At 41.5% G+C, this 20,337-nt stretch overlaps 1 protein-coding gene across 1 annotated transcript in view; it reads right to left on the bottom strand.

Annotated features, from left to right (window-relative positions):
* Positions 1-6,223: 6,223 nt before the first annotated feature.
* LOC125271505 (NLR family CARD domain-containing protein 3-like) overlaps positions 6,224-20,337 on the bottom strand; it is a 40,267-nt gene continuing 26,153 nt past the window's right edge. Inside the window, exons 9-11 of the mRNA XM_048195544.1 lie at positions 6,875-6,993; positions 6,563-6,761; positions 6,224-6,344 (exon numbers count right to left, since the gene is read on the bottom strand). Of these exons, the coding sequence (XP_048051501.1) occupies positions 6,224-6,344; positions 6,563-6,761; positions 6,875-6,993 (439 nt within the window). The remainder of the gene's footprint in view (positions 6,345-6,562; positions 6,762-6,874; positions 6,994-20,337) is intronic.

Here is a 20,337-nt window from a genome sequence, read left to right as displayed (position 1 = left end):
TTTTTTTTTCTCCACATGGTGCTGGAAAGTCCATGATCATTGCCCTATGTCAAAATAACACTTCTCCAGGCAATGGAGGAGGCATGTGGAGACACCGACCCTGCTTCCATTCCACAGGCGTAATGGTTTTATACTGTACAAACTGTATATTATATCCCCCTACACTAACCCTACCACTAGACCTACCCATGACAGAAAACATTCTGCTATTTTAGATGTTCATAAATACAGTGACCGGGAGGGGACATGTTCGGTTCACTTAGTTTTGTCGTGGCCATGACATATAAACGCGTGGGAATGTGATAGTAACTCGTGGCCACGAGATCGTTTTGTCGAGGTAACGACATCCTTATGTCGTGGTCACGTGATGTAAAGTCGTGGCCTTGAGATCATATGATGAGGGAACAATATATTTTTCTCGTGGCCACGAGTTAAATGTGTAAACAACCTGCACTACCATAGCAACCTGGAATTAAGAATGATAAAATAAGGGCGGAATTAAGAAATGAATGCTGTCTATATAGTCAAGATCACGCTCAATGTAATAAGCTATAAATAGCCTATTGCGTGCAATGTTGCCACTATAGCATTCAAATGAAGTTTGTCATTATCAATTTGATAACAAACTTCATTTAATGATAAAAGAATATGTAAAAACATTAAATAATAAAGGCCTAGAAGAAAACATTTATCCATCCCATCTCACAGCCTTTTAATCTGATCGTGTCTTTATTATAATTATTATTATTATTATTAATATGCCTGTTAAACCTACATAAAATGAATAAAATGATGAACAAAATTAAGTTTTTGTCTAGGCTATATCAGTGAATGGATTTTTTTTTTTTTTTTAGCTTTTTTCTTTTAACATGTAACCAATTAATAATAATTATTCGAACTTCATTCAAATGCTGTCACGGGCACAATTGAGGGTCTACAAATGATAACAGACGCTCATTTATCCTATCTCCACATAGGCTAAAGTCAATACAGTCATAAAGTCACATTTTATTGGCATGATCTGGCATTTAAAGGATTTACAAAATATAGCCAACATAATATAGGCCTACAGAAAAGATACACAAAATGAAGGCGAAAATAAAGCAAATAGGGCTACATAACAATGAATAAAAAAATTTAACCAATAATGATAGCCTAATAATAATAATAAATAATATAAAAATATGAAATAAAAAATTAACAATCAGTGAATGGATTTAAAAGACTGTATTCTAATATTTATTGATAAACTTCAATCGAATGCTGCTGTAGACATCGCACACAACACAACAGGCAACATGTTAATATAATCACTTCTTAATTCTGCGCTTTTTCTTAATTGAAAATAAATAGTATTATAATCTTATCCATTTCTGATAGTTCCAAGTTGCTATGGTAGCGCAGGTTGTTTACACATTTAACTCGTGGCCATGAGAAAAATATATTGTTCCCTCACCATATGATCTCGAGGCCACGAATTAATATCTTGTGGCCACGACAAAACTAAGTGAACCGAACATGTCCCCTCCCGGTCACCGTATTTATGAACATCTAAAATAGCAGAATGTTTTCTGTCATGGGTAGGTCTAGTGGTAGGGTTAGTGTAGCGGGATATAATATACAGTTTGTACAGTATAAAACCATTACGCCTATGGAATGGAAGCTAATGGAACCTAATTCTGTATTATTTATGAATAAGCTTGTTTCATAATGGGGACTTTACAGTTTTTGCCTATTGCTTGAACACTATAGATGCATGCTTAGACCAAAGTTGCAAAACTTGAAGCTTTTGTTACTATACCTTAAACACAGTGTAACCTTACCTTAAACAAAAGCGCTGCTTTGCACTTCATTTGCAATTCTACAACACACTTGCTCCTGCACACTACACACTATTTCATACATAAGACATTTCGTTCATAAATGAAATCTCATGGGTACCATTGCGAAAACACATCTATTAAAAATACAAAACACATTGGGTGATTGAAAACACTTAGATACACACCTAAAATACTTACTTAAAAAACTGATCACCAATCAGCCAACCACAAATAGGCCTCAGTTGAGCCATTTTGAGAACTTTGCAGGCATGGAGGCAGGGAGAGCAAGAGGTAGAGGCAGAGGAAGAGGAAGACAAAGAGAGAGAGGAGTAGGACATGGTCAAAGAGGCACAGAACAATATTTCAGATGATATTAGAGCAACGTTGGTGGATCATGTGGCCAGACCCAAACAGACGGCAGGATCTGTAATCCCGTCCACGCACAATTGGCCTGTTTTTCTGTATTTACAGTAGTGTATTTTGTTTTACTTTTGTGTTACTGTATTTACTGTATACTGTACTGTAAAGTAGTACTGTGATGTGCAGTATTGAGTTGATGTCATTTGTAACCTTTCAGTACTTTCATTTTTGGTTGTTGTGAAAACCTTTGTTGGAAAAAAAGAACAAAAACTGTAAGTGTTGCATTGAGCTTCACAGAATGCTAACTGATGAACTGAATAAAAACAGTTTTTGCCCGTTGCTTGAACACATTTTGTAAAACTTCACTCATTGTGCCAAAACTCTACACACAAGTAAATATGACACAACACTGGGAAATATACCATTCACATCTCTGTCAAATTGAAACTCTGCCATCAAAACCTAACATTCCTTTGTCAAAATGTAACTCTGATGACAAAATGACACACACTTGCATCATAGGCATACACTTTCAGATCAGGGGGAACACACTAGTCTACTTTATATAAAACACTGCAGTCTTTAATTTTCACTGTTTTTATTCAGTTCATCAGTTAGCATTCTGTGAAGCTCAATGCAACACTTACAGTTTTTGTTCTGTTTTTTTTTTTTCCAACAAAGGTTTTCACAACAATCAATAATGAAAGAACTGAAAGGTTACAAATGACATCAACTCAATACTGCACATCACAGTACTATACAGTACAGTAAAGTAAATGCAGTAACGCAAAAATAATAGAAAAATAAAACAAAATACACTACTGTAAATACAGAAAAACAAGCCAATTGTGCATGGGTGGGATTATAGATACTGCCATCTGTTTGGGTCTGGCCAAATGATCCACCGCCATTGCTCTAATATCATCTGAAATATTGTTCCGTGCCTCTTTGACCATGTCCTACTCCTCTCTCTCTTTGTTTTCCTCTGCCTCCACCTCTTGCTCTCCATGCTTGCAAAATTCTCAAAATGGCTTAACTGAGGCCTTTTTGTAGCTGGCTGATTGGTGTTCAGTTTTGTAAGTAAGTGTTTTGAGGTGTGTATTTGAGTGGTTGCAATTACCCGATGTGTTTTGTATTTTGGATACATGTGTTTTCCAAATGGCACCCTGAGATTTCATTTTTGAACGAAGTGTTTTATGTATGAAATAGAGTGTAGTATGCAGGACCAAGTGTGCATAAAGGAGTAAGCGTGTTGCAGAATTGCAACTAGAGTGCAAAGCAGCGCTTTTGTTTAAGGTATGGGTACATGTGTTTGAGGTATGGTAACAAAAGCTTCAAGTTGTGTTACTTTAGTCTAAGCATGGGTCTATAGTGTTCAAGCAACGGGCAAAAACTGTAAACACTTCAGTGTTTTATATAAAGTACACTAGTGTGTTGCTGCTGATCTGAAAGTGTATTCATATGATGCAAGTATGTATCATTTTGTCATCAGAGTGACATTTTGACAAACGATTGTTAGGTTTTGATAGCAGAGTTTCATTTCTACATAGATGTGAATGGTTTATTTCCTAGTGTTTTGTCTTGTGTGCTTGTGTTTAAAGTTTTGACACAATGAGCCGAAGTTTTGCAAAAAGTGTTCAAGCAATAGGCAAAAACTGTAAAAGTGTCCCAACAAAGTCAAAATGCACAGGTTTTACTTTACCTGTGGGGACATTTGGTCTTCTACCAGGACACACACACGCACCATTCCTTTGAAATATTCACCTTTTTCAAAATTATGCTAGTTTGTTTGGTTGCTATTTTTTTTTTTTTTCGATTTTTTGTCCAAATACATATGGTTGATGTATTTATTTTATTTTGTATTGTGCAATACTGTATTCACAACCACAAATGCTTGCAGTAAAAAAAAAAAGTTTCAATCTTGCTTTCATGCTTACCATGAATTTTAACATCTTTCTGCCAATTACTTTCAATCTTGTACAGAAATGTACATAGCAGCTTATGAATGAAGAGCTTTAGGTTTTGAATAACTGTGTGTATATGATATATCCAAAAATAGAATATTATGGCAAATGTGTTTGCAAAGTAAGACAAATGTTTGCTTTTGAGATGTGTTTGTGATATTTTGAATGCAGTGCTTCATTTTGCAAGAGATGTGAGGCATTTTGCATTTTGTGTGTGCAATTCTTGGATTTGTGTGTAAAGTTTTGAAAAAAAAGAGACAAAGTTTTGAAAACGTGTGTAAGCAGTTGTAAAAAAACTAAGTTAGCTGTTAAGCTTTTTTCGATGGTAAGAGAAACAGACCCTCTTATCTCCCTATAATATACAATCTCTGACACTACATAAAAAAAAAAAAAAAAAAAAAAAAAAAAAAAAAAAAAAGGGAGAACAGCATCCAGAGCATGTAGTTACAGAAGAAAAGTATATTGTAACACAGTAAACTGTTACGTGTTGCTGGTGCAGAGACGAGGCAGATACGGATTTCCACAATTATAGACAATACTTTAATCAACACGGGCAAGGAGTAACCAAACATACACTTAACATAAACAGAGAACGGACAAGGAGTGCAGGGAGTGAGTGCAATATATGGGGAGTGCTGACAATAGAGTCCAGGTGCAGGTGATGAGTGATGATGAGGAGCTGACGAGGGAAGTGAGTGCAGGTGTGGAGAACAGGAGGATCATGGGATATGGAGTCCAGGGAAACAAGGGATCCGTAACAGTACCTCCCCCTCCCGGTAGGCGCGTCCTCGCGCCGTAGATGTAACAACCGGGAGGGGGCGGGCGCCCTGGAGACCTCATGCCGGTGCAGGGGGAGGAGTAGACTGGAGTGGAGGTCTCCAGGGCAGGCTCAAAAGCCATGGCGGGTCAGGAGCCGAGGGCGGCCATGGCGGGTCAGGAGCCGTGGGCGGCCATGGCGGGTCAGGAGCCGTGGGCGGCCATGGCGGGTCAGGAGCCGTGGGCGGCCATGGCGGGTCAGGAGCCGTGGGCGGCCATGGCGGGTCAGGAGCCGTGGGCGGCCATGGCGGGTCAGGAGCCGTGGGCGGCCATGGCGGGTCAGGAGCCGTGGGCGGCCATGGCGGGTCAGGAGCCGTGGGCGGCCATGGCGGGTCAGGAGCCGTGGGCGGCCATGGCGGGTCAGGAGCCGTGGGCGGCCATGGCGGGTCAGGAGCCGTGGGCGGCCATGGCGGGTCAGGAGCCGAGGGCGGCCATGGCGGGTCAGGAGCCGAGGGCGGCCATGGTTGGTCCGGGGCCGAAGCCGAATTGCCGACGAGCCCAGGTGGCGGTGAGGATCCGGCGGGATAGGGCGATGCTGCAGGCTCGGCCGACCGAGGCGCAGGCGGGGCTCCAGAAGGCCGCAGAGGAGCCAGAGCAACAGCCGACCAAAGGGACGCAGGAGGGAGTGAGGAAGCCAACGGAGCGTGAGGGACGAAGGGACGAGGTGAAAACCGAGGAGTGCAGTCCTGATGTGAGGGAAGGCCGACGAACGACTGATGCGGAACCGGGGGGAGGATGGAGCCTGGCGGAACTGGTGGACTGATGGGCCACGGTGGAGATGAGGGAGGTTGGAGCCAAGGGGGAGCATCTGGACCAACGGGCCGAGGTGGAATCCTGGGTGAGGTGGCTTGAGGAGGAGGTGCAGTGTGGACATTAGTGGAAGGAGGTGGGAGAGGGAGGCAGGGAGGGAAAACAGTCTTAAAGTTCATAATAGGAGCAGCTTGCTCGGCGGCGGCAGCTGGAGCGGAGGGCTCGGCGGCGGCGGCAGGAGCGGGTTGCTCGGCGGCGGCGGCTGGAGAACTTGGCTCGGCAGAGACTGGAGATACGGGCTCGGACCAAAAGTCAATTAACCAGGCCGCATCACATGGCTGCCCGTGTGAGGTTGGAGCCTCCTCGGAGAGGGCTGGAGAGGCAGGCTCAGAGAGGGCTGGAGCGGGCTCTGGAGATACTGGCGCGGGCTCTGGAGATACTGGCGCGGGCTCTGGAGATACTGGAGCGGGCTCAGGAGAGAATGGAGCGGCTTGCTTCCTCCTCCTCCGCTTACGGGACCCAGTGGAGGAGTGTGGGTTCCGCGTGGGGCAGGCAGGGAGTTCGCTGGAGGGGTATGCGGAGGAAGACGGAGCTTGGCAGACTGGCCGGGCTGACCGTGTTTTTGGAAGGACTGGACGAGAGAAACACTCAACATTCTGAACCTCTTGGACTAAGAATTCGGAGCAATTTAAATACAAAACTAAATTTATAGCATCAGTTAAGGAAACATAATCGTTAGGTTCAATAAAGCGAATAGTGTTCTCATCCAGTCCATCCAAAAACAGGTCGATCAACTGAGCATCCGACCAATCTGTCAAATAAGCGAGCTCTACGAACTCCTCCACATACCTCTCCAGCGAACGACCCACCTGTAGGAGCCCGATGAGTAGATCGCCAGCAGTTAGAGGTGTTGGAGGAGCAGGAGCCAGGGAGCTGGTCAAAGTCTCCATCCTTCTGTGGAAATCCGGTCGTTTAAGGTCCGTTCTTCTGTTACGTGTTGCTGGTGCAGAGACGAGGCAGATACGGATTTCCACAATTATAGACAATACTTTAATCAACACGGGCAAGGAGTAACCAAACATACACTTAACATAAACAGAGAACGGACAAGGAGTGCAGGGAGTGAGTGCAATATATGGGGAGTGCTGACAACAGAGTCCAGGTGCAGGTGATGAGTGATGATGAGGAGCTGACGAGGGAAGTGAGTGCAGGTGTGGAGAACAGGAGGATCATGGGATATGGAGTCCAGGGAAACAAGGGATCCGTAACATAAACTAATTCTGCAATTATAAAAACAGTAATCACAACTAAGTAAGGTGAATATATAGTATATTGTATGTACTGCAAGTACAGTATTATATTGAATATTATATAGTATTGGATGTCTGTATATTCAGAACTTGCATACTGTAAAAATACATTAGTCTAAATGCAAAAGCCTAAAAGATCAAAGAAAACTCTAAATAAAAAGCATGTTAAGGTAAAAAAACAACAACAAACAAACAAAAAAACAAAAAACAAACCAAAGTTAGTGAGAGATTCATTCTGCTTCAGCATCACATCTTCATGTTGGGTCTGGCCTAGAGTGACCACCTGACTATTGATCTGCTGCAGGACAGTAGATGTGATTTTGCGGGACAATGAGGGACACGTGTGAGACAGATTTACAATTAATACACTCTGTAAATATGGATTAATATTTGTTGGCAAACTTTGTATATGCGCCAATGAATGTTTCTGGCGGTGGTGTCCACATATTATTGCGCTTCTGGCAACATTAAATCCTGAAGAGAAGACAATTCTAAAGTTTGAGTACATGTAATATCTGAGCGAGAGCGCGCGCCTGTGAGCTGAGAGATTCCTGCTCGCGCATTTGATGTGCTCGTGTTACAATAATGCGCTCAACATTTTTCATTATAATAACGCCAGAGAACCCACATAAACCCTTTGATGAGTACGATCTTTACGATCTTGTACGATTTTTTTTTTACAGTCTATTGCTGTTTCTCAATTCCAAGAACGCAGAGAACGGACTTGCGTTCTCGTGGAGTCCAGTTTTCCCAGGCGACCTTGAAAGAACGAACTCGGAAGGACGCGAGGACACAGAACGCATCATTTGAGAATTGAGATGTGCTGCGATCTTGTTGCTCAACTGACCGTCCCAGCATCTTATAAGGCTAATGTACAATAAATACAACATTCATGTATTCAATAATTCATGTATTCAAGAAATGTATTAAAAACAGAAAGACGTAGTGTTTCACAACAAAAGCCTTACTTTATGACTATTTACACCAACATTAGCTAGCTTGCTCCTGAGGCTATACTACCTGCTACATGATGGCAGCGGTGTAGTTGGTGAAACATGCTGAACCGATAATGACGATGTACAAATATTGCTGCTGGGAAGGGACTTGGGCTGAGACAAAATTTAAAACATCCGAATATAACTTTTTAAAAGAAAGGAAAAAAAAAAAAAACTTCAGGAGGTTTTGGCTGAGCTTACAGTAAAAACACGAGATTTTGCTGGTGTTTTTTTTTTTAATTCTGGGAATTTTATCCATTCTCAGACAAAATAAATGTAAAATTGACACTTTAAATGAGCAAAACTGAAACTTCAAGTTGTCCTGTTTAAAATGATATATGGCACTTGATGCTGACTGCTAGAATGGGTTAGAAAACCAGAGAAAAGTGCAGGCGAGTCAGGAGCCCCAAAAATGCTCTAGGTCTTTAAAGGTTAAACCTGGAAAAAAGTTCAACTTTCTCCAGTTCCCTTTCGATATTTCACTCGTACTGCGTATGGGGGAAAAGTCTCCATTTTTCCCCCACACTTAGAAGAAGCTCTGCCGCCGTCGAAGAGGCCCCGCAGCGGACCCAGCTGACTCGCTGGATCCTCGCAGCGCCCACGCCCTCGCCGACTGCCGCCTTCGCAACGTCGTCGAGCCGCCGCCTCCCGCTCCCGCGAACCGGCCGCTACCCAGCGTGTCTCCTGCCGCCATCCGGCGCGCCCTGAGAGCATCTTCCCGCGGTCACTTTACCGCGCCCCAGAGCACTTTCCGGCGGTTTTCACCGCTACGAGCCCGGCCTTCGCCGTTATAAGAGCCTCCCAATCGCCGTTTTCACGGCGCCTCGGCATTTTTCAATGCCACACGGATGACGCGCTTGCCGGCGGCTCATGCCCACACTGTGAGTGCGTGAGTTTAGTGTCTCTGCGCTCGCGGGCCGCCTTCTTCTCAGAGAGCGACCCCCCCCCCCCCCCCCCCCGTTCGCGCCCTCCAGTCTCCCGTGCCTGCCAGGAAAAGACCGCGGGGCAAAACGGTTCAGCGCATGGAGGTGGGCGAGCACACGTCGGCCCAGCACCCGCGTGCCTCGCCCCCTCCCAACAGAGAACAGTGTCTCTCCGGACACGTCATTTGCCGGGTCCTCCCCCGCAAACCGCGTTCGTTGAGGATGCTTGCTCTCACTTGGGAGCGCGAGAGCGAGCTCTCACTCTCTGCTGAATTTGACGTGATGTTCTCCCCTGATTTAGGCGAGACTCATGATACATTTTCTATCTGAGTGTATTTCTCCTTATCTCAATGCGCGTCGCTCGCCGGTCCCTCCCCTGCGAGCCGCGTTAGTTCAAAATATGACATGACTTCTTCCCAGCTTGAGTGAGAAACATGTTATATGCTAATGGAGCATATTCTGCTTCTCTACACATTGTTTGCCGGTTCTGCCCGCGAGCCGCGTTTATTATGAAATATAACATGTTGCTCTCCCTCCTCTTGAGTGACACCCATGTTATATTCATTCAGTAAATACAGCAGATTTTTGCAGAAGTTATCTGAATCTCTCAGCTGAATTTGACATGTTGCTCTCCCCTGACTTAGGCGAGACTCATAATACATTTTCTATCTGTATGAGTGTATTTTTCCTTCTCAATGCACGTCGCTCGCCGGTTCCGCCCCGCATGCCGCGTCGACTGAGAAATATGACGTGACATTCTCCCCCGACTCGGGCGAGAAGCACGTTTTTATACTCTATTAATGGAGCTGATTCTGCTGTTTGTGCTGAATTTCTCTAAACGTTGCTTGCCGGTTCTGCCCCGCAAGCCGCATTCATTGAGAAATGTAACATGTCGCTCTCCCCCTGTCTCGGGTGAGACATATGTTATATATATATATTTCAGTTATTACAGTGTTTTTCTGCCGAGATTTTGCTGAATTTCTCAGCGCGGTGCTTGCCGGTTCTGCCCTGCAAACCGCGTTCTTTGAGAAATATAACCTCAAATTACAGTCTGTGTTCTGCCCACTTAATTGATAGAAATGTGAGTGTAGTACAGTCTATAGAAACTGTGTCTATTCCCCGAATAGTGAGGTCTAACAATAAAAATAAAAGATCTAGAAAAAATCTGATCGTGATCAAACCAGAAATTCGCAAAATTACTGAACAAAAACAATTTCTAAGGCTAGGGCTACTAAACATTAGATCACTGACACCTAAGGCGGTTATTATAAACGAAATGATTACAGATAATAGTCTTGATTTAATTTGCCTTACTGAAACATGGCTTAAACCAAATGATTATTTCGGTCTTAATGAGTCTTGTCCACCTGGCTACTGTTATAAAAATAAATGCCGTCTGATTGGCCATGGCGGTGGTGTTGCAACAATCTATAGAGATAATCTTAATGTTACTCAGAAAACAAACTATAGGTTTAATTCATTTGAAATTCTTATGCTAAATGTTACACTCTCAGATATAAGTAAAAAGTCGCTACTATCTCTTGCTTTAGCTACTGTTTATAGACCTCCAGGGCCTTATGCTGATTTCCTAAAAGAGTTTTCAGACTTTCTCTCAGATCTATTGGTCAACGTCGATAAAGCGCTGATTGTTGGAGATTTTAACATTCATGTTGACAATACAAATGATACGTTAGGGGCTGCGTTTACTGATTTACTAAACTCATTTGGGGTCAAACAAAACGTCACTGGACCCACTCACCGTTTTAATCATACACTAGATTTAATTATATCACATGGAATCAATCCAACCGATATAGAAATTCTACCGCAAAGTGATGACGTCTCTGATCACTACCTTGTAACATGCGTACTGCATACTGATAATATTTGTCAAATTGCGCCGCAATATCAACTAGGCAGAAAAATTCTCCCGACAACTATAGATAAATTCACAAATAACCTGCCTGATCTGTCTCAGCTGCTCATTGTACCTAAACACACAAATGATCTCGAGAAAATGACTAGCAGCATGTGCACCATTTTCACTAGTACATTAGACACTGTTGCACCGATGAGATTAAAAAAGGTTAGAGAGAAAAATACTGTACCTTCGTACAACAGTATTACTTGCGCTATCAAAAAAGAAACTCGCAATCTAGAACGCAAATGGAGACAAACTCGTTTAGAGGTCTTCAGAATCGTGTGGAAAGACAGCTCGTCCCATTATAGAAAGACTCTAAAAGCAGCCAGGGCTGAGCATCTCCGCAAACTCATAGAAAATAACCAAAACAATCCACGGTTCTTGTTTAGTACAGTGGCTAGATTAACAAATAAACAGACATCATCAGAACAAAACATTTCATTACAATTTAGTAGTGATGACTTTATGAATTTCTTTACTGAGAAAATCTAAAGTATCAGAAATACAATTGTAAATGTACAACCTTTGACAGAGTTTTATGATTCAGCCTCAATTATCGCCCCTCAAGAACAGTTGCAGTGCTTTACAACTATAGGACAGGAAGAGCTAAATAAACTTATCACTGCGTCTAAACCAACAACATGTTTATTAGATCCAATACCCACTAAACTACTGAAAGAATTGTTACCTGTAGCAGAAGAGCCTCTTCTCAATATTATCAACTCGTCTTTATCTCTAGGTCACGTCCCACGACCGTTCAAGCTAGCAGTTATTAAGCCTCTCATTAAGAAACCACAATTAGATCCAAACGTATTAGCAAATTACAGACCCATCTCAAATCTTCCATTTATGTCTAAAATACTAGAAAAAGTGGTGTCGGTCCAATTATGCTCCTTCTTGCAAAAAAACACTATCTATGAAAAATTTCAGTCAGGATTCAGATCTCATCATAGCACAGAAACTGCGCTCGTTAAAATTACAAACGACTTACTTCTAGCTTCTGACCAAGGCTGTGTCTCAATACTAGTGTTACTTGATCTCAGTGCTGCGTTCGACACTATAGATCATAAAATACTCCTAGATCGACTACAAAATTACACTGGTATTCAGGGACAGGCATTACGGTGGTTTAGGTCGTACCTATCAGACCGACACAATTTTGTTTATATAAACGGGGAAAAATCTAAGATCACGATAGTAAACTATGGAGTGCCGCAAGGATCAGTGTTAGGCCCTCTGCTATTTTCAATATACATGCTGCCACTCGGCAATATTATAAGAAAACATGGAATTAGTTTCCACTGCTATGCCGATGATACTCAGTTATATATTTCAACACAACCAGATGAAATCTCTAAATTATCCAATCTGACAGAATGTATTAAAGAAGTAAAACTTTGGATGACTAGTAATTTTCTTCTATTAAATTCAGATAAGACTGAAGTATTACTTATTGGACCAAAAACCTGTACACAGAATCTCTCAGACTACAATCTGCATTTAGAAGGATGTACTGTTACTCCATCCTCGACAGTTAAAGACCTGGGTGTTATATTAGACTGCAACTTGTCCTTTGAAAATCATATTTCATATGTTACAAAAACAGCCTTCTTCCACCTCAGAAACATTGCTAAGATACGGAATATGTTATCTATTTCTGATGCAGAAAAGTTAGTTCATGCTTTCATGACGTCTCGACTAGATTACTGTAATGCATTATTAGCTGGTTGTCCTGCTTCCTCAATAAATAAGCTACAATTAGTACAAAATGCAGCTGCTAGAGTTCTTACCAGGTCAAGAAATCATATAACACCAATTTTATCATCTCTACACTGGTTACCTATTAAGTTCCGTATCGATTATAAAGTATTGCTAATGACCTATAAGGCTCTAAATGGTTTAGCTCCTGTGTACTTAACTGATCTTCTATCGCCCTACAATCCTTCACGCTCTTTAAGATCACAAAACTCTGGACTTCTGGTTGTACCTAGGATAGCTACGTCCACTAAAGGAGGGAGAGCGTTTGCACATTTGGCTCCGAAACTCTGGAATAGCCTTCCTGATAATGTTCGGGGCTCAGACTCGCTCACCCAGTTTAAATCTAGATTAAAGCCAAAGCCATCTCTTTAGCCAAGCATTCACATAATGCATCTCATATCAGATCAATTCCGCCTCCCCAGTTCTCCAGCTTGGCCTACTTCGCATGCGGCCTCTGCAGTACTGGTTGAAGGTTCGGGTACCTCCCTACGCTTGGCGTCACGGTCGCCTGCGCCTCAAGGTCAATCAGGCCTGTCTGGCAGCCCTGAAACCCTGGATGAACCCCACTTGGTTCACACTTGGAGTACCCCTTCAGGCGGTGTCACGAAGAACGGTACTTTCGACAGACGCGTCAAACTCGGGTTGGGACGCTCTGTGCAAGGGCAGTCCGCTCTTCAGCTCATGGACACACGAGGAAAGCCACCTACATATCAACTGCCTCGAAATGTGAAGGAGGATGATGCATTGGCCCACACATGGCCCAATACCCTTCTTTATGCCTTTCCTCCAATCGCCCTGATCCCTCAGGTTATCAGGCGAATCAGAGAGGACGAGCACAGAGTTCTGTTAGTGGCCCCACTCTGGATGAGCCAGATTTGGACCTCGGAGCTGTTCCGGCTTTCCACAAAAGCCCCATGGCCAATCCCCCTGAGACGGGACCTCCTCTCTCAGGCGAACAGAACAATCTGGCACCCGCAGCCGGAGCTTTGGGCTCTACATCTGTGGATTCTTGACGGGAACCACCTGACCTTCCGAGGGAAGTGCTAGATACCATTTCACCGACGAGAGCCCCATCTTCAAGACGCCTCTACGCCCAGAAGTGGTCGGTCTTTGTTAGCTGGTGTTCCACGCGCAACATAGACCCGGAAGAATGTGATATTTCTTCCATTCTAACCTTCCTCCAGGAGCGTTTAGAGTCGGGGCGAGCCCCCTCTACGCTTAAGGTCTACGTAGCAGCCATTGCAGCGTTTCACTTGCCCATCGCTGGACAATCAGTGGGGTGGAACGATCTGGTCATTAAGTTCCTGAGGGGCTCTAGGCGATTGCATCCTCCTCGTCCCCTCACTGTTCCCCCCGGGACCTTTCCGTGGTCCTCAGAGCTCTTAAAGGTCCTCCTTTTGAGCCACTGCGTCTAGCGGGCCTCAGACCCTTAACGCTCAAAACCACCTTACTACTTGCTTTGGCATCAGTAAAGCGAGTTGGCGATTTGCAGGCACTCTTGGTGAGCCCTGCATGCCTTGAGTTCGGTCCAAACGGCTCCATGGTCGTTCTGAAACCAAAGGTTGGCTAGGTTCCCAAAGTGCTCTCAATGCCGTTCAAAGCACAAGTGATTTCACTCTCTGCGCTTCCCCGTTCATCGGACGAGCCAGAGCTGGAATCTTTATGCCCCGTTAGGGCTTTACGCATCTACATCGAGTGATCACAGCCTTTCCGGCAGTCTGATCAGCTATTTGTTTGTTTTGGTGGCCGCACCAAAGGGTCCTCGGTCTCAAAACAACGTCTATCACGATGGATCGTTGACGCTATAGCTCTTTCATACTCCTCTGTGGGCACTGCTTGCCCCATCGGAGTTAGGGCCCATTCCACTAGAGGCATGGCTTCATCGTGGGCCTGGTCCAGTGGAGTCTCAATCAAAGACATTTGTGAAGCGGCCGGCTGGTCTTCGCCGTCCACTGCCGTCCAGAGCCGCGCCGCCATTGGTTCAACAACTTGTCTATGAGTGAACCAATGACGGTGCAGTTACATTGCGTTATTAAAAAAAAAGGCTTCAGTAGCGGGGAAAAAGGGAGACTTTTCCCCCATACGCAGTACTCATTCCATATCTCAGGGAACCGAGGTTACGTTAGTAACCGAGTACGTTTTCTCCTACAATTAAAATGAATGGACAGTGTTAATACTGACTGAATGTGTTTTTCAGTGTGATTATCAGAACGAGAGCAACACGACGCAGGTGTGTTGTTGATGCGAGACCAGATGTTGATGCGAGAATGCGTTGGAGATTAATATTTTGTAAATTAAGTGGTAAATAATGTTTTTTTACACAACCAATGCACTCATGACACTTCATAAAACTGAGGTTAAACCACTGCAGTCACATGGATTACTTTAATGATGTCTTGACTGCTTTTCTGGTGCTTGGAAGTGGTAGTTGTGCAGTGTTTCCCATACATTGACTAGACTGTGGCGGCCCGCCACATTCTAATTTGTCCCGCCATAGTCTCAAAATGAAACGGAAATTAGGTCGCAATATTTAAATTACCGTCTGATAATTGCGCTCTTTTATATGGCAAAAGTGGGAGTCATGGAGCAAAATAAGTAGACTAGCACCAATTAAGTGTTTGTGCACTATATTCAAAGTCATCTGAAGCCATTCCATAGCTTCATGTGAGGGACAGAAGGATTTGTACATCGTTAAGTTCACGGAAACTCGTCTTCCTTCTGCTACAGCTGTCAATCATTCAGCACTCAAACAGCGCGTCGCGTTCGGTAACGACAGTCAGCACGGTAAAACTCTCCAATATGATATATATATATATATATATAATACTTGATATGTAGATAAAGGGCTGTGGATTTACATAAAATGACTTTATCTTGCTGGAGTTTATTGGTGTTTCTGAACGATGTCATCATACTGGCTAGGATGTCTGTTAGATCGCACAACACAAGGACTATGAATTGGCGTCACACCAGGGGTTAAAGGCAAAAAAAATCCTGAGCCTGAACTTTTTTTTTTTTTTTTTGGTTACATACCTGCATACCTTACATAACTCAAGAGAGGTTAAAAAGGTTAGGTGTACAAAATAAAATGTTATATATTATATTATATATTTTTATATATTATATATATATTTTTGACACAAGGGCTGGGCATTGACACAGATTTCACAATTGGATTCGATTTCGATTCAGCAGCTTGCAATTTGATTTTGATTTGATTACCTTCGATTCAATATTGATTAAATTGGGGCCTATAAGGTTAAGTAGGCTAAATGTCTTTCATTTACATCTAACATTACCTTCATTAAACATTTAAATGGTGTCCGTCATAAAATGGATTTATTCAAACATTAATGTTAAGTACAAATAAGGGACATAGCCTGTAGTGCATATATTTAGCAAAATGGTCCTCTATAAGTACATTTTTGTAGCTGACTAACAATTTTTTGGACACTGAACGGATTTTCTGAGCTAAATGCTATGGTAAATGTGACATTTTTTACAGTCTGTTTTATTGACGTATTTCCGCGGTTGAAAAATCACACTGAGCGATTACATGAGACATGATACAGATTTTTTTAAGTTGTACTGTATCTTTCAACATACCTTCAGAAGTTCATTCATGTTTATTTCATGTTGTAACAAAGTGGAAGAGATAATCGGTTTGTGCGCTCTGCTTGAACTGATGGCGCTGTCACGCGCCACAGAACGCCCGGATAGATCGTGACAGAGACGTGATGTCTATGATCTCACTACAGTTAATGGGAAAGTAGCACATTTTCGATTCTTGTGAGATTTATTGTGATGCTTGCCTTGATTCAACTTCTCGCGTCAACTGCGCAGATATCAACAGCTAGCACAACGGAGTTGTAGGTTGCCAGGTGAGGTCACAAATGGGTTTGAATTTGTATGATGTGTCAAATTTGCGCAAGTAGAATGCGTTTCATTCAAGATCTGTTAACTAGACAACCTTGGAATAATATATTTATTTGATTATTCTTATAACGGGGTTTGGGCCATGCAAATTATGGGAGTTTCCCCTGGAGAAATAGCAAAACGGGAGGGGGGAGGGTGATGGATGGGTGTCTCACTCCAGTGTATGGGAAAGTAGTCAGTCACTCCTTGTGTTTGATGAATAACAGGTGAGCTGAGGAATAGCACAAAATTAATCTCTAAAATTACTACGCAATAGGCTAATGTGTGTGTGTGAAGTGAATGAGTGTAAACTGAGCACATCACAAATCAAATAGCCGCGCTGTTTGTCTCTCAGAAATCAGAGCTTTGACAAAATTAGTCTAATACAGCAATAAAATACTGCATCATTAACATTTTCTACTATTTGATATGTATTTACATGTTTAACTTGCGAGATGATAGACGATATGATACACAAATGGGTGAAAACTCAAAATCAAATAACCGCATTTCTCTTGCGTCTCTTAGAAATCAGCTTTGTCAAAAGTAGGCTGCTATCAACTAAAACACTACATCATACACACTTTCTACATTTCGATGTCTATTCAAATGTTTAAAACATTGCACGATATAAGTAATTAGTTAGTGCAAACTGTATGAATAAAATGAAGCACGATAGCAAGCCAAGACAAATGTAGGACTATATTTTTGCGGCCAAATGCCGCACGCCGGAGATCCGGCACGGTGCCGGAACACTTTAAGCCCTGCGTCACACGCACAATAACTGGAATTTACAAAAGTGAGAAGAAACATATGATTAATAAACTGTTGGATGCAGTCAGATATACACAGGGATTCTCTTTGTACCGAGAACTTTTCAATGCGCAGCGCAACTGCGCGCTCTGATTCGATATTGCTTCAAGCACATCATTCTGCACCCGGGATGCGCATTAGCGGTTTTTTGCTGCTGTTTTGAAGCGTTTCATATTATCATAGTTTTACATACTTAAAAATTATTATTAGCTATTTTGTTCTGTCGTATCTATCATATTTTGTTGCCCCATTAAAAACTTGCACAATACATTCAAAATAAGCGTCTTTTAATCTTACATTAAAATAAATACATATAATTATTTACATATAAATCTAATATAAATCATTTTTTTCATTTCATAATACAAATAGTAATTTTTAACTTTTTATTAACATTTGGATTTATCATCACTGTGCAAAGTTTTTTTTTTCTTTCTTTTTTTTCTTTTTTTTCCCACCAAGAATTAGGCTAGAATACTTTTTGCTGCTGAATTATATACTCACCTAGTTCACTTATTTATTTATTGGTCAGCTTATGAATATATTTTTATTCATTTGTTATTTTTATCTATAATGAAGTGGTGTGTTTGCATTCTGGATTGGTTAACAAATCAAAGAGTGACCATTAGTTCCACAAATGCAGATGTATAGATACAGGCTCCCATTAATAAATTATTTCAACAAAGGTAACCTCTTTTGCTACATATTTTTAATGGTTTAAATGTGTACTCTACATGTTTGACCACTTATGAACTATCATTTAGCCTACTATATGTTGTGTATGTGACTAATGTGCCCTACCATAACCAATAAATAAATAAATTACTTTTAGAGCACAAAATTGTTTACAAGAGAACAAATTTCTTCATTGATCTAGTCACTTAATTTTGCTCTCAGAATGCACCAGATTTATGCATGTAAATTTAAAATATACAAAATTTTCCACCACAGTCTCACAAAATCCTGTGGGAAACACTGTGTCAATGGAGGGACAGAAATCTCTCAGATTTCATCATAAAGATCTTCATTTGTGCTTCAAAGATGAACGAAAGAAACAACATCAGTGTGAGTAATTAACCTCTTAAGCTTCATCTGTACGTCGATGCGCTGAAGCACTCTGTTAATATTAGTTCAGAGTTTCAATGTAAATGATTGTAATTACCTCAACAAACTATACATCATTAACAAGATCTCAGACTCAAGCTTCAGTATTTGACCTTTATTTTATTCTGAAAAACTTATGCCACAACTTGTGCCAGTTATGTCTTAATTTGTGTCAGGAGTTATGAAAATTAAAAACAGATTCAATGCCTTTAATATGAATTATGAGCATCAGCAGCATCCATTCAGAAAAATACTCCTGTACGGTCCTTATGAAAATGGTTGACAAAACAACGTCTCTCAGGGCTTTTAGTTCACATTTGGAGAAATGTTGATAGATCATCATATGTTTACGTCAAATTTCTAAAGAGAGGAGTAATATTTACAGGGTGGTATTTGCAAGCGGAAAAACTGAATCGAGGACTTTATACTCTAGTGAGGAAACGGATCTGCTCGTGTGCGAGGTTAAAGCGAGCAGACAATTTACAGGAAAAGCTGGTTTCCACCAAAGCATTTTCATCTTTATGCACATCAATCTCTTGCATTGTAATCCTATTATTTTTAATATTTGGCATGTTTGTGTGCTGCTGCGCGTCCCTGTGTGTGTAATAATCAGAGTGTACACACAGGTTTCAGTTGGTCAGTGGCTCAGTCTATTTCATTTGCCTCAAAATAGTAACATACCAACAATGCGCCTGAACACACCTCGTTTTCAGATCAGCACAACCACAAATCTCCCAAATGAATTCGCTATTTACACAACGTGGCGCAGGATGTGAAAATGATAAATACATCAGGCTGAAACTAGCAAAAAACACTTGTGTCGCGCCGGGTGTATCATATATCATGTGACATTCCAGGAAATCTCTTAACATAAACAATTCTTCCAGAGATCACTATAACATGCAGATAGAAACGTTTTGGAGACAATAAACACATGATTGCAACAATATATGGTTTATCTAGAGCTGCTCAACGATTAATCACGATTAATCTCATCCAAAAGAAAAGTTAGTGTACATAATATGTGTGTACTGTGTATATTTATTTTGTATATATAAACACATACATGTATATATTTAATAAATATTTACATGTATATAATTTAAATTATATATATATAACCGAAGAGGTGTTAGTGAGGCCAGCAGGGGGTGCTCACCCTGTGGTCTGTGTGGGTCCTAACACCCCAATATAGTGATGGGGACACTATACTGGCAAAAAGCACCGTCCTTCGGATGAGACGTTAAACCGAGGTCCTGACTTTCTGTGGTCATTAAAAATCCCAGGATGTCCTTCGAAAAGAGTAGGGGTGTAACCCCGACATCCTGGCCAAACTTGCCCATTGGCCTATGTCGATCATGGCCTCCTAATCATCCCTATACACTGATTGGCTTCATCACTCTGTCTCCTCTCTACCAATAAGCTGGTGTGTGGTGGGCGTACTGGCGCAATATGGCTGCCGTCGCATCATCCAGGTGGATGCTGCACATTGGTGGTGGTTGAGGAGATTCCCCCTTCAATATGTAAAGCGCTTTGAGTGTCCAGAAAAGCGCTATATAAATGTAAGGATTATTATTATTATTATTATATATATATATATATATATATATATATATATATATATATATATATATATATATATTGATTTTATATTTTTATATTGTTCTTAAATATATACATGTATATATATAAATACAAAACAAATATACACACTACACACACATATTATCTAAACAAACTTTTATTTTGGATGAGATTAATCGTGATTAATTGGCTACCAGGTTGAAAAAAAATTTTTTTGAGTGAACTAACCCTTTAAATTGATGAATGGTAATTTGAATGAATGAATGTAATAATAGTTTTCCCTGCATTTTATTCCATTTTA

Source organism: Megalobrama amblycephala, linkage group LG7 (assembly GCF_018812025.1).
Source record: "Megalobrama amblycephala isolate DHTTF-2021 linkage group LG7, ASM1881202v1, whole genome shotgun sequence".
In the NCBI taxonomy this organism is placed as follows: domain Eukaryota; kingdom Metazoa; phylum Chordata; class Actinopteri; order Cypriniformes; family Xenocyprididae; genus Megalobrama; species Megalobrama amblycephala.
The sequence above is the reverse complement of the archived record's forward strand: the minus strand, read 5'-3'. Positions and strand labels throughout refer to the sequence as shown.